This window comes from Labeo rohita, chromosome 13, assembly GCF_022985175.1.
Source record: "Labeo rohita strain BAU-BD-2019 chromosome 13, IGBB_LRoh.1.0, whole genome shotgun sequence".
Lineage (NCBI taxonomy): Eukaryota > Metazoa > Chordata > Actinopteri > Cypriniformes > Cyprinidae > Labeo > Labeo rohita.
Genome location: NC_066881.1, coordinates 11,512,609 through 11,528,045, shown reverse-complemented (window position 1 = coordinate 11,528,045; position 15,437 = coordinate 11,512,609). Strand labels below are relative to the sequence as shown.

The 15,437-nt window shown below is 36.3% G+C and overlaps 1 protein-coding gene across 2 annotated transcripts in view; it reads right to left on the bottom strand.

Annotated features, from left to right (window-relative positions):
* The window catches only part of rab11fip5a (RAB11 family interacting protein 5a (class I)), a 30,222-nt gene that overhangs the window by 2,559 nt on the left and 12,226 nt on the right, over positions 1 to 15,437 (bottom strand). For both annotated transcript variants that reach the window (XM_051126197.1, XM_051126196.1), the window contains exons 2-5: positions 12,265 to 12,776; positions 10,122 to 10,845; positions 3,003 to 5,891; positions 1,899 to 2,019 (exon numbers count right to left, since the gene is read on the bottom strand). In XM_051126197.1, the coding sequence (XP_050982154.1) occupies positions 1,899 to 2,019; positions 3,003 to 5,891; positions 10,122 to 10,845; positions 12,265 to 12,679 (4,149 nt within the window). In that variant the 5' untranslated portion in view covers positions 12,680 to 12,776. The remainder of the gene's footprint in view (positions 1 to 1,898; positions 2,020 to 3,002; positions 5,892 to 10,121; positions 10,846 to 12,264; positions 12,777 to 15,437) is intronic.

Here is a 15,437-nt window from a genome sequence, read left to right as displayed (position 1 = left end):
TATATGGTTTGTCTGTGTTTTTTAAGCAGTCTTGGGTGTTTGTATACGACTATAGTATATTTGTAATGCAATGCTAATCAACATAGTCTTTATAATAATATAAAACAGTATGATTTCAGCCTCATTCTGTGATATGAAACCATGGCTGATCACAACTATGTTAAAAGTTAATTTGGAAAAAATAAAAGAATGTCAACAAATGATATCTTTGTTGGACACCAGGTTTGTAAACAGGTTCATACACATGCAAAACTGCACACGTGCTACTAGTACATTTAACGTTATTCAAGGCTCAGACCGTTTTTTGTCACACTGCACAGTTTTAACCAAACCAGTTACAGACTGAGCTCCTCATTTAGCCATATACTAGTTTCACGTCCGTCTTCAGCCATGTCACTCCGCACTGTTGCACACAGAAATGTCAACAACTAGACTTTAGGATTATTATCGCGGGAAGACTAATTCTTATCGTTGGGAAAATTTTAACTGGTATATCGCAAACGATAAGATATCATAATGCGTGAAGTTGTGCATGTGCACTGAGAGCTAGTGCAAGATGAGCATTTGTGGTTAAAATGTATTTAAATTTTTATGCATTTTAGAAAACGACTGATACTTTTCACTATACAAGACCCTTATTACTTGGCTGGGATAGTGTAGAACCTTTTAGCCTCATTCAGACTGTCAGCCCAAATCCAATTTTGTGCATATCCGGATGGAATCTGATTTGAATTGACGGTCCACATCCATCCAAAGATGTTTATTATGTTTTCTACAAAAACGTCTGATGTGTTTGCGTTTTATGTGTCATGAGAACGTGAAAAAGCTATGCTCAATCCGATCTGACCGGTCAGACTGAAACAGATTTCCACAACTGTGATTTGAAAGGGATTCCAAATAACATATGAATATAGCTCGAAACTGATTTGCACAAATGGGATTTCATGTAGTTTGTTGCTGTTCAGACTATTTAAATATGATCGGATTTGAATCAGATATGTACAAAATCAGATTTGGGTTGACAGTCTGAACAAAGCTTTTGAAGATGCAATGAAACTTGGACTTTCAACCTGCTGATCCCCATTGAAGTCCACTATATGGGGAAAAAATCCTGGAATGTTTTTCTCTCTCATAATTTCTTTTCAACTGAAGACAGACAGACATGAACATCTTGGATGACATGGAGGCGAGTAAATTATCAGGAATTCTTTATTCTAAAAATGAATTAATCCTTTAATTTTAGTAAATTAATTTACTGCTTTCATCTAAATGTTAACAATATAACGTCTGAGCATAATATGTATGTTATAAAAATATCACGATTTCTGCAAATATGTTAATCAGCACAACTGTTCTCAACATTAAGAAATGCAAAAAAAATCAGCATATTTGAATGATTTCTCAAAGATCATGTGATACTGAAGACTTGAGTAATGAAGCTAAAAATTCAGCATTGCATCACAATAATAAATTACATTTTAAAATAGAATGTTTTAAAATAGAAAAAGAGTTATTTAAAAAAAGTAATAATCATATTTCTAATACTGTTTGTACTTTTTTTTTTGTTTAGTTTTTTTATAAAATAAATGCAGCTTTGGTGAGCATAAGAGACTTCTTACAAAAAAAAAAAAGCCGCTCCAAACTTTTCAACTGTAGTTTAAATGTGGGACAATTATATCCAGTATTTTTGAGATAAATAGTGCAATAATATTACTTTTACTCAATGATCAGAGTAGATAAAAAGTTGTAATTGCACTGTATTTAGAAGCCAATAGGGGAGACAAGTGAAAGCTGACTAAATGTTTTTAGGTTCATCAGTGTCATGAATTAAACACGATCTGTTTACTCAAATACCAAATTTATTATTTACAAAGTGGACTGATTTATACATGCAGTACCTTCTTGTCAGCATCCTGGCCTGTTCGTCCTGAGTGGATGGTGGATTTAAGCTTCTCTAATACTGAGCGACTCTCTGACCTTTTCTCATCAGGAGGCGTCAAAGGCTTCACTGGGTGTGGACTAAAAGACATAATGACACAGCAAGATTAGATAGGGAAGAGTGCTAAAAACAATGGTGACAGCTTAACATAATGAGCCGTTCACAACACACAAGAATTAAGATAAAAAATGTCTTTAGTCCTGAGAGAAAGGAGATCTCAAGAACACAATAAATGCTATTTCCGATCACCGTCCTACAACCCCTCAGACTAGATGTATTTAGGGTAATCAAGTAAAAAAAAAAAAAAAATATGCAAAGAACAACCAAGCCCCCAAAATTGTAGAAACTAAAATTTACTTCCTGTGGACTGAACAACACACTCACAGCTCACTAGGTTAACACCTGCTAATTGAAGCGAGGCTCCCCCATCCCTACTGTAGCATCCACAAGAGAGTGTGAGCCTATGTGTGACTGTCCATGGAGAAATCAGAAGACATGCTGCTACCACAAACAAATTAACACAAGAGAAAAGATGTGGATGAAGGGGAAGAGTCACCCTGCAACCCGAGAAAGTGAAGCGCATTGATGGCTGCATATAATTGGACATCCCAGAAGACACCTTGCCCAACACCATAACACCATTTTCACAAGAAACATACCTCACACCACATATTTTGCAAAAACAGGAAATCTGTAGTTACTGAAACTGGCAGGATCTCACAATAGTAGATGCATGTAGAACATCAGTTTATGATGCTGTAGCCCATATATAGCCCAACACCAAAATAATTTCTAGATGGATAGACCATATTGGTCTATCTGTATTATCTGTATCAGCCAATAAATGGTGTTATTTAATGGTATCTGTGCAATATATTGGTTCAGCATTAATTTCTAGAAGTCTAAATTTTCAGTTTCAATAATTACAGATTTCAAAGCAGAATGAAACTGGTGAGCCCAAGGAATTCAAAAAAGATCTTCAGATGTGCCCAGAAGACCAAGACCTTGAGGAATCAACCTCAGTCTCCCGTGACAACTGCAACAAAGCCAACTGAGACCTTACCTGCTCGGGTGATCAGATGTCTGTGTTTTATCCTGGAGAAAAGGATTGTATGCTGTAGAATTCACAGCCTGCATAGTAGGAAGATTAGCAGCAGGTTTTGGACGTGGCAATGAGTTCACTGTGGTAGGGGTAAATGGGAATAGCTGGGGCAGTGCATTAGTGTCTACTGCTACATGTGGTGTTGAGGAAGCCACAGGTGAAAGGTCAAACAAAGAAGATGTGAAGTTATGGCTACGATCATGCCCTGAAGCCAGTGTTGGGTGGTCGAAGGGTGAAGGGGCTGATTGCTGGGGTAAAGAGGGCCAGTTCACTGGAAATAAGTCAGCTGTCATAGAATGTTGAACAGCTGGAGTTGTCCAAAAATCTGTATTTACATCTAGACTCTCTGTTGGTTTCAGGTCATTGTGAGTTTCTGCAGATTGAGGGATTGCAACTAGACCTTTGTTAGTACTAAAAGGGTCCATTTCAGTTGGCTGGGGTGCAAAGATGTTTTTCAGGTCAGAATTAGTTATGACAAGGTCCTGAGTGATACTGGAGGTTTGTTGTGATGAACGATCAGACGCAAATGCATTAGAATCAGTCAACTGGACAAAATGGAAATTGTCCTCTGACACAATCCCAAGAGATTCCATATCAAACGATCCATCTTTTGGGCAGGTTTTACCATCATCTGTTAGACTTGTGTCTGTATCCAATGGTGCAAGCTGAGCTTCAAGTTCTGCGATAATTTCTGAGGTAACAACAACTGGTGACGTCTCTTTGGGAAAGTGGTATTTCTCAACAATGTCACCTGAAGGCTTGGACTGTTGCACCGCTTCATCAAAATCGGACTTTATCATGTTCTCTGATGAATGTGAGGGGGCTGGTTTTGGTGTAAAGGCTTGCGTTTCTGGCAAGAGGTCAAGTAAAAAATTATTTGGTAGAACATCCAGAGGAGATTCTTGTTTTGGCAAGGCTTCGGAAAAAGGATTGTTTTCTGCTATAACCTGATCTTGCTTAAAACCCATTTCTGGTAAGTCTTTTACAGATGTGTTATCTTGTGACACAACATTAGGGATATGGTTTGGCAAAGATTCAAATTTTGAAATGTCTTCCTCAGACAGATCATGTTTTGGTTTCACTTCCTGTGTGAGCTCTAAGCTAGGGGAAATTGGGAAATCCTGTTGAGATACACATGTAAGATACTGGTCTGAATCTGCACTCTTGTACAAGCTGTGGAGAACCATGCTACCAGGTGAAAGCACTGAGTTTGGATCTGATGCATTCTCCTCTATTCCAGTGGTGGGATGGAGATGTCCTATAGGAAGTGTCGGTTCATTACAATGCATTGCTTCTTCCTCTTCACTGATGGTGCTGAGTTGAGTTACCCGGTATTCTTTCTTAAATGGACTGGTTGGCAATTCACTGTCTTCCTGACTGTCCTCCTGAATGTCATTAGACATGGTGGAGTTTGAGAGTACAGGAAAGGAAGGGCCATCAACTAGGTTTTCAGGAACAAAATCTCCAGTACCTTTACCACCGACATCCTCTAAGAGACCATTTCCTGATTCATTCTGAAGCATGGTGTCCATAACTGCATCTGTCTTCTCTCCACTCTTCACTGGCAGAGCAGTTGATACTAGGGAACTCTGTCCTGAATGAACGTTGAATCCTGAAGGCTCTGTGGCTTCAACTAGGGACTTTCCACCTACTGCCAAATTTTGAATAAGTACGGCATTTGATCCCCAAAATTCTTCATCAGAGTGTATTATATTACTTTGAATGATGTCAGCCTGTGGAGAAAGACTATGCTCAATAGACTGATGGTCTTGGTCTCCACCTAAGGAATCAGATATCACTGTGGACTGTTCCAGGGCGTCACCTGAGCTGTCGTCCGCAAAGAACGGCAGTGGATCCTCATGGACTGTCACAGACTCAATATCTTTAGTAAAGTCTAACATTTCAGGCCTCTGTAATGTTTCAGAACTCACAGACCCCTCTGAGAGCTCTAAGGAGATACTAGGAGGAAAGTCACCAGTGTCTGCTTCTGATACTGATGGCTGTGGGACATCTGATTTGGTATTTTGCTTGTTCTCTAGGTGTTCCTCAAGAGTTGTGTCATCAGAACTTTCTTCTTTCTTGGAGTGGGGTGACAGTGCAGGATAAGGGCGTGCAAGTGTATTCAGTTCAGAAAACTCTAAACTGGAATTTTCGGGTAAGGAGATTTCGGATGAATTGAGATCAAATTCTGGGAAGCCATGCGCACCATGAGCAGCGAGGTCAGGCTTGTTAGAACTAGAGCTCATAAAATTATCATCACTTCCTGAAACTAGAGGTGTGTCAGCAGTAGTGTCTTTAGATGTCTCTACAGTACTTGCTGAAGCAGTTTGTCCTAAATCAGTCAGGTAATTCGTATCCAAAACCATTAATCCACCCAAAGCACCTGAGGGCTCTTGATTGCTTGTTTTCATAAGGACAGCAGGAGGTGTAACCGAATTTGTTGTTTCATTCACCTCTTCTGACTTCAGTCTGTCCTTAACAAAATATTCAAAGCCATCTTTTTCTGTCAGCCCCTCGAAGTGAGAAAATAAAGGATCAAATGAGATATTCTTTTGGGAAACTTCCTTTTGGTTTCCATTACTTAGTAAATCTGGGGTGGCATTAGTGCCAGACTGCGACTGGGTTGAGCTGAAGAGAGAGGGCACATCAGGAGTGGTAGAAGGAATCTCCTGAATGAAAGGATTCTGCTGTGTGTGTGGGAGGAATGGATTGGCGTCAAAAAGGGGTGGGGGAGAGGTGAAGGGATTAGCGTTTTTGTCAGCCATACTCTGTGAAGGGTCATTAAAGGTCAAGGGTACAATAGGAGAGATTGTACCAGCACTTGAGTGTGACTGAGGAGACACCAGCGGGCTGTGAAAGGAAGGTATATAAAATGCACACCATTAGTGACTGTGGCCTCCATTAAACTCTTAATAATGGTGAGAAACACTGATGGCCAAGAGCAATGACCAGTGACCTTCACCATCCAAAATGCGAAATCAATCAGACAAGAGTGACTAATGCCCCATAGCACTGTATGAGTACTAATTGTGCATAATGCTATTTTAAACAAAAAATAAATAAACTAAAATAAAACAAAATAAAAAAAGACTATTGTGCTTGAATAAATAAAAGTGTGCTGTTGTGTTTGAAATGCTATACCACCACATTTAGCAGTGTTATTGAATCTAGTTCTTGAATCTGATTGGCTGAGAGCCTTTTTCAAGGCATGCAATATTCTGTGATAACAGCACTCCAACCGTTTCACTGTTTGTATCGCTCCGCTTCAGTATCTCTCACAGCGAGTGTCATGGCGGACGCCCAAATCCACTATAATTTTATTATACTGGTTTTGTGTCACAGAATGTAGTTTTAAAAGGTTTTAGGTGAGAATGTACTTGTTTAGACTTCAAATATGTGGTTTGTCTATTTGAAAATTTGTTTTGATGTTTTTTCAGAGATCTGAGCTCCAGAAAGTCGGCCTTTCAGCCTTTCAATGACAAACATATGCATATACACATGCACATGATAATTGGCCACATTATATACTACAGTTTAATAAATGTTGTGTACTGTAACACCATGCAGTAGTGCTTTGTCATGTGGCATGTAAAATAGTATTTTAAACACAATGTCTGGCTACACCTGCTCTACACTAAAAAACACAGAAATGCTGAGTTTGAAAAGGTCATAATCACCCAACTATATCAGAGGGAGAGGCGAGGCGCAGAAAACAGGAAGACGGAACAAACAATACAGACTTTTACCGAATGACATCTATGCCCATATAGTTAAGTTCACACACAAACTAAATCACTTTTGCTTCAAGCAAGTAAACATAAGAGAGCATGTGATTGGTTGGGGTATTTGACATGTTCCAGTAGCTGAACTTCAATGACATTTCTATGAAATCACTTGAGCTGGATGTCGCAGAGTTAATAAAAACATGCTAGAAGCCAGCTGCTTAGAAAAAGATTAACAATAGTTGTAAGCTAAACTGCATTGTAAATGGTGATTTTCAAAATAAAGCTGTTTTTATGTTAGGTCACAGCTCAATCTGCATTCATTTAATAGGTCATTAGTCATAAAGATTTAGCTGGTTATGGGACATTTCATGGGTGAATAATAACTCGATCAGTATAGATTATATTCTCTTTGAGGTCTATTTGCATAAACACATTTATCTTACTTCCATCAGGACTTCGAGGGACGCAGATGATTGTGTTGCAGAAATAGCACTGCTATTTGCAGAATTTTTGCATTTTGCTGTGTAACCCTACCATAAATCATGGTCTAAGCATTTCATTTTGATCTTGACCTTATCAAAAAGCAAATTCCAAAAGACGTTTCTTGCATCTTTGAGAGACAATGTGCAAATATGCTGAATTCCTTAGGGTCATTCAGAGAAATGAAGCAACTAAATACTGCCAAAAAGAGCCCTTTATACAGAAGATGGTCATTTCACTAAAGAACTTTGCAGTGTTGGGGAGTAACTAGTTACTAAGAAAAAATGTAAATGTAAATTACAGTTACGTATGAAAATATTAACGATTACAAAGGGGGTTACATCTGAGATTAGGACACAGAATAGGACACATGCTAATTCGATAACTGTTTTTATTTCTGTATTTGGGTTTATGTATATGCTTTATTTTTTTTTTTTTAAGATTCTGATTCTGATTTCAAGGCATTGTTAGATGCCAATGTTTCTTGTCATAGCTATGCGAGGAACATTATCATAGCTATTAAACTATATCTTGTCATTTTAAATCTGTATTTAACCTCAGATTATTAAGATTACTATTATAATCTTAATTGAAGTGATGAAGGATTTTGAAAGTCTGACAGTAATCAGTGTTGAGTACTACTGTAAGATTAACCCTGCCTGCTTTAAATGTTTCAAAATGATTCACAGCTGAAAACATTCATCAGAAATTTAGAAAAGTAATCAAAAAGTAATCAAATGTAATCAGCTACATTACTTTAATAAAGTTACTGAAAGAGTTACACTACTTTTTATGTGGTAACTTGTAATCTGTAACCCATTACATTTTAGGGATGCACGATATTATCGGACTGATATCAGAATCGGACGATAATGACTTTAAATGTAATATCGACATTGGCCAAATACAAAAAATTATGCAGATAATGGCAGCCTCCACCTGGTTCTAATGCCCCAGGTGGAGTTTTAATTCCATAGGGACCCCTGTTGGCCTACTTCTAATAAAATGAAAGTAAAATACACAACATTTAGACTGTTTCTGAATAAATAAAGCAGTAATTGAGTATATTTGACACATACATACATACACACACGTACACACACACACGTATATATATACATACATACACACACACACACACACACACACACACATATATATACATATATATATATATATATATATATACACAGATGTACACATACACTGATTTAATCATTATGTAATGTTACCTTTTTTTTAAAACAAATAAAATGTTAAGGTTACCACTACATTTTTCTGAAAAATAATAATAATAATAATAATAATAATAATAATAATAATAATAATAATAGAATAATTAATTAATAAATAAATAAATAAATAAATAAAATTTTAAAAAAGCAGCAATTGATATATAGTTTATTTGTAGTTATTTTCAAAGCTTCAAAGTACTGTCATTATGAAAATAACTTCATTATCGTTTAATTCTAACAAATAAGTTCCTGTTAAAAAATATCCAAAATTAAAAATAAATTAAGAAATAAAGAATTTCCATACAGAAGATATTTGGTGTTGTTTCCAAACAAAAGGAAATATGTGACCCAGGACCACAAAACCAGTCATAAGTGTAAATTTCTTGAAATTGAGATTTATACATCTGCATATTTCATCTGCATGAAAGCTGAATAAATACACTTTCCATTGATGTATGGTTTGTTAGGATCGGACAATATTTGGCCGAGATACAACTATTTGAAAATCTGGAATCTGATGGTTCCAAAAAAATCAAAATATTGAGAAAAATCGCCTTTAAAGGTGAAAATCGGCCAAAACGAGTTGAAAAATATTGGCATATCGGATATCGGCAAAATCCAATATCATGCATCCCTATTACATTTCTAAAGCAATCTTCCCAACACTGTTTAAGATTACTCAGAATTTCAAAACCCAAGACACAAAAGGACAATACTAAAGACAAAAGTTGCATTCGCCTGTTTTTTGTATGTTTGTTTTTTACAGAATTTAAATGTCAGTGACATCTTTACACATGTACCAAATGTACAGATATGAGCTGTAATGCTGCTCTCTTCTGAGTAATCGCACTTCAAGTGCCCTGCAGAGTGAGTACAACATAATGATGCTCACTGTGGAATTTGCTCCAAGACATCAGCAGGAAACTTCAACATGATATGATATGCCTGGAATTCACAGATCTTAATTACCTAATATTGCTTTCTTTTCTTCCCCCCTCAAGTTTACATCTTTGATATTATTGCAATCCCTCCCAATTAAACGCAGGGATTTGATGAATTTGCAAAATCCTACAGGGTCTGCTGTCTGTGTATGATCACGTGTGTGCACAATTCTGTTGACGTAGCATGAAGAGGTGTTTCCCTGCTTTACAAAATCCAAACCAAAGAAATAGAACAGAGTGTGATCCACCATCACCCATGAAAAAAGAAAATATTTACCAAACAATGGACAGCATACACACCTAAAACAGAAACAAGAATGTAGTTATACTGGTTTAGGTCAGTGACAGAATTAAACTGAATGACTCCTCCCATTCATAGCGAACATAAACACTCCCACACGCATTCAGATCCATCTGTCTGCAACACAAAAATAGCACTTGCCAAATAAAATGGAGAAATAAAACCTTGGTTTTGAGGGAGAACAAGTGTGAAAGAGAGACGGAAAGAGAGAGAGAGAAAGTTGAAGGAAACAACTCAAGAGTTCAGGTTTCCAGGCAACGCCTCCCTCTGCAATGCAGATGCTGAAACTAGATCTATGGCTGCATGTCACGATGTTCACTCTTACTGAACCACAAATACACACTCACACACGCTTCTATTTAGCATTTCTATTACAAATACAGCAAAGATAAGTTTACCTGGGTTTACTGTGTGAGTCCTTGGAGCTGAACCATCCTTTATGTTTGACTTCTACAAGTGGTTGAGCATGTTCTGCTTCCTCTTTGCTCGCGATTGGTCCTTTCCCAGCTGAATCACCTTTCCCGTGTGAGAACAGGCCCCTCCTTTTCTTGTTCTGAGTCTCTGTCTCTCCAGCAGGTATCACTGTTTCCATCTCCACCTCGTCTGTGACTCTCCCAGCTTGCTCTAACGCTGCAACGATGGCTGCTTTTTCTTCCTCTCCAGGTTTATCGAAGGACCAGCGACGACCATCCACAGGGCCGCCGTTTTGCTTTTCTTCCCCGCGGCGAGAGAGGTTCTGCAGGGAGAGGGAGAGAGAGCCCTTCTGAAGCACCCCGAGGGCTGGGAGCAGGGGTTCGGGTCTTGGCTTTGACTCGGATTTGGGTAGCTGTGTCTCGTGGGATTTCGGCTGGGCTTTCTGGGGCTTAGCTGGCAGCGTGTTTGCCTGTGGTTGACCTGACTGAGTGACTGGTTTGGTTGACTCTGGTCGAGGTTGCTGTAGTACAAGTGATGGCGGGTGGTGAGTGAGAGGAGACGTTTCCACCGGATTCCCATTCACGCACACCGAAGGAAGCAGAATAGGGGTGTCGTTCTCTGACGTCATAGAATGAGGCACTGGTAAACTGATGTCGTACATCACGTGTCTGACAGGAGACACCTGTGGTGAGGGAGCCACTGTGTGGTCTGAAAGAGATAGAGCTTTATTGGTTTCTTAAATTTGCAATGTAATAAAAGAAAAGATGTCTGAGTGAAACAAATGATCATAAAAGAAAAATGCAGAGTGGGGGTTTTGTGCGTCAGTTGTTGATTGGACAGAGGGAAATCTGAATGCGAAAGGGGCGGAGTTTAAGTAAACTAAATGACTGGAGAGTCTAGCATGTCAGCAGAGAGAAGTATGTAGTTTCATCGAACATTTGAGTTATAATATTTTGATTAAAAATTATGAATTTTAAAAAAAAAAAAAGGGGAATCTCCCTTTCATGCTAACTTAAGGAATTGTCTGGATTCAATACAATTTAAGATCAATCAGCAGGAACTGAGACATATTGAATCTTCACTTTTTTGTTTCTTTTTCTACTTTTTTTTTGTTTCTTGAACTTTAAATCATGTAAATTATGATCTTAAACAAGCATATTTTGGGCACTTTAACGTGTATTATTTTAGGGCCCTATGAAATCCATTTCTTACAAAATTCCATTTTATTTTAATTCCATTTTTCCTGTATTAATTTTTCTGGATTCCATTTTGTCTGAAATGTACACAATTTAACAGCAATTTATTAAAAGCTTTAAAAAAAAAATCTAATTGAAATACGTTTCTTTTTTTCTCAAATTCAGCTTTTATTTGTATATTATTTTACATTATATTTGTATTAAATTTCTAAAATGGTAAATATATATATATATATATATACACATAAATAAATATATTAAATGGTAAATAATTTCTATAAATAATCTATAAATAAATCAAAAGTAAATAAAAAAATAAATTATCAAAAAATTTTAACAAATAAACTAATAAATAAATTTAATAATAATTTTATTAGTAGTAGTAATATTATTACATTATGTAATATATTTCTGTCACAGTTTCTTCAAGTTAAACTGAACTTTTATTTTGACGGGTTGCTGTGAAGACCTTTATGACGATGGCTCTTCTCAAAGGAATCCATGTAACGTGCACTTTAGTATGTGTAGTAAATGAAAGCATGCGTTTGCGCCATTTCATCACACAAAGACATGCGGAATACGCAGGATTCATATTTAAATAGTTTTTTTTTTGCAACTTAATATTCACAGACACTAGTCCATATCACGTTTGATTTAAGTGTACTGACCTACTGACCTATTAAGTGTACTGACAGCAAAGTGGTAAAAATAAACAGCTTAAGTAATTTTTTTCTAGACTAAAATCATGATGATAAAGTTTTGTTTTGTGGCTCAACTACTAAAACAGAAAGTATTTTAATATTTATAGATTGACCCCATTTATTTCCACTGTAAAAACCTCACTGTAACCCAGATTTTAACCCAGCAGTGGAAATTCATTTTTAAATCAAATGAATTTAACTTGTACTGAACCCAGTTTTGCTGTGCATACCTGGACTGTTGTCTGCAGTCAGGTTGCTGCTGTTACTTGGAGAGTTGGACAGATCTGAGACCACCACGCTGATACCTGCCGTCGGACTGAGGCTGCCGCCCCTCGATGAAGACTCGCTGCTCTCTGAGCCCAGTGACGTGCTTGAGCGCGTGTCTGAAGACTTCCTCAACTTCCCACGCAGGAAAAAACTTCTCATCTTACTCCTGCGGGCCTCCCCGCCTTCATCATCCTCGTAGTCTTCCTCGCCACCCCCATCGCTCGGCAGCCGCCCCCGCATGCGTGCCAGTGCTCCGTATCCCCCAGGGACGATGGCGGAAGAGGAATCTTCTTCGCTAGAGCGCTTCTTAGCTCTCATGCGTTCTCTGAGCTTGTCGAAAGCAGAGCGAGGTTTGTCCTTCATGGAAAGGTCGTACATGCTGGCCGTCAGGTTGTGCCGAGTGAACTGCACGGTCAACTGAAGCTCCCCACGTTCCTTCTCCTTTTTGCCAGTCTTAGAATGCAGCCGGCACCACCTATGAACAATAATGAGTAAAGAAAATTGTATTAAAGGGATGCACAAATGATGATTTTCTAACTCGTTATAAGAAACAGTACTTTAAACAAGAGCAATACAATAAGGGGGATCAGCACAAAGCATCAAAGTATCAGCCATCAAGAAAAGCACCACAGTTTATACATTTCCAAGTACTGCTGAGCTAGAAGTCATTTTAGTTATGAATGCCAACTTTGCATTTTTTTATTTTATTATTATTATTATTATTATTATTATTATTATTATTATTATTATTTTGCTGTATTTGTATTTCATTTGTACATTGTAAAACCTTTCCCATTTTCTATTATATTCTCAAATTAGCAATTCTGTATTCAGCAATGTTAATGTTTTTAATGCAGCTCCACTTGAAACCAAAGATAAAATGATAAAATCAATCTCTTCTTTGAAAGATTCCTCAAAAAACATAATATAAGGTTTGGTTCAAAAGAGAACCTCAGGGTATTTACACCAAAATTATATTAACATTGGCTCCATTTTAATAATTTATTTTTGTAGCAATACACACAAAAAATGCAAATATTAGAAAAATTAAAATTTATGACATTGGATATTTAATTTTGAATGTTTATTTAATCTATTTCACTAATAATATAATATAATATAATATAATATAATATAATATAATATAATTAGGGCTGATGAAAAGTGATGATAAAGATTTATAATTTTACAAAAGATTTCTATTTCAGATAAATGCTGCTCTACTGAACCTACTGCTGTTTTCAACATAATAATAATAATAATAATAATAATAATAATAATAATAAATGTTTTTGAGCAGCAAATTAGAATATTAGAATGATTTCTAAAAGATAATTCACAGGAATAAATTACATTTTTAAATATATTCAAATAGAAAACTATTATTTTAAATAGTAAAAATATTTCAGAATTTTATTGTTTTTGCTGTACTTTAGATCAAATAAATGCAGGCTTGGTGAGCAGAAGACACTTCTTCAAAACACATTAAAAATCTTACTGTCTAAAAACTTTTGACTGGTAGCGTATATACAAATACATATATATATACACACACACACACACAATACATACACATATATTATAAAAACACACAACTTATGCACTCTTTGGATGGACAATTTTTGGATGCAATTAATCAATCTGACAGCCCTAATATAATATAATATAATATAATATAATATAATATAATATAATATAATATAATATAATATAATATAATATAATATAATATAATATAATACTTCTAAATGCAATCTTCCAAATCTCAAAATGCTCAAAAAACATAATTCTGCAATGTTGTACAAACAACACTGAACCGTATGGACAAAAACAACATTCACACTTAAAATATATCAAAATATCTTCTTCCGTGTAACAAAAGTCATGTTTGAAAAAACACAAGGGAGAATCCCTTTGAAATTAATGACTTAGATGTCCTAAGGCGTTTTATTTTAGACAAAATAGCATTGGATTTTAATACCGCCGATTTTTCAGTTATTACATGAAAATAATTACCAGTTTATCAGTGCATTTTTTTAATATTGCACCAAAAACATCTCTGTCCTTTGGATTGGTGGAATTGTGTGTGAACCTTCATATTTCTAGCAGACTGTCTACTGAAGGCTGAAGGACAGATTTATTGATCTGGCGCTGCTAGGGTTTGCCAAGTGCCCTCTCCTCCACATTCACATTCACACATACAGTTCTCATTTCCTAACAAATACAAATACTTTATGTTTGAACTTAGATCACAGTGCAAATGTGCTTCTTGCTAAATTAAATGGAGGATTTCCTGATACTCAGTTGTTGGGGTTTTTTTTCATGTAAACACACACAAACACACACACAAACTCACACATGCTGACAAAGGCAGAACTAGGACAAGGAGGTCAGCTTTCTTCCATCAGCATTATTGCTTTTCTAGACACTTCACACGACTGCTTGCACACACACACATACAGACACACTAATAATGCAATTTTCTTATCGTTAGAAACTTGGCTGTTTAAAAAGCCCTTTGACAACACATTAAAAGAAAACAATTAACCAATTAACAGACGAACAGATAGGCAAATCCACCCACACATGAATGTCCATTAATTATTCACATTTACTAATAAACAGATTTGGCATTATTCCAGTGTACTGTTTTGTTGCTATGGTAGCATCACACTGAAGTGACACTGGGGTGTGTTGTTTCATATTGCAATTAGTAAAGGTGATACATGAATGTTTAAGATTAAAATAGTTCCTCGTGTTCAAGTTTATTAACCATACACAACTATAGATTTGGTGAACACCATTACACAAAATTATTAAAGTAAACATAAAAATGAATTTTAAAAAAATAACATTTGTACATATGTGTACATTATACAACAGGCTGACACACGCAGTCTCATTGGATTATGGGTTGAAATGGGGGTCGTTTTGTGTTCTGATTCTAAATCTGATTAAAAAGCAATCTGTGAAACGCAAACATTCACACACACATAAACAGAAAAATATATCAGCCTTGTGATCTTTATGGCAAAGTATCTAAGATCACCAGCATCATCACAATCTCTAACAGGAAATCAAACATTCTCTCTCCAGGTCGTTCATCTACAGACCCCTCTGATATTCGTGCCCTAAT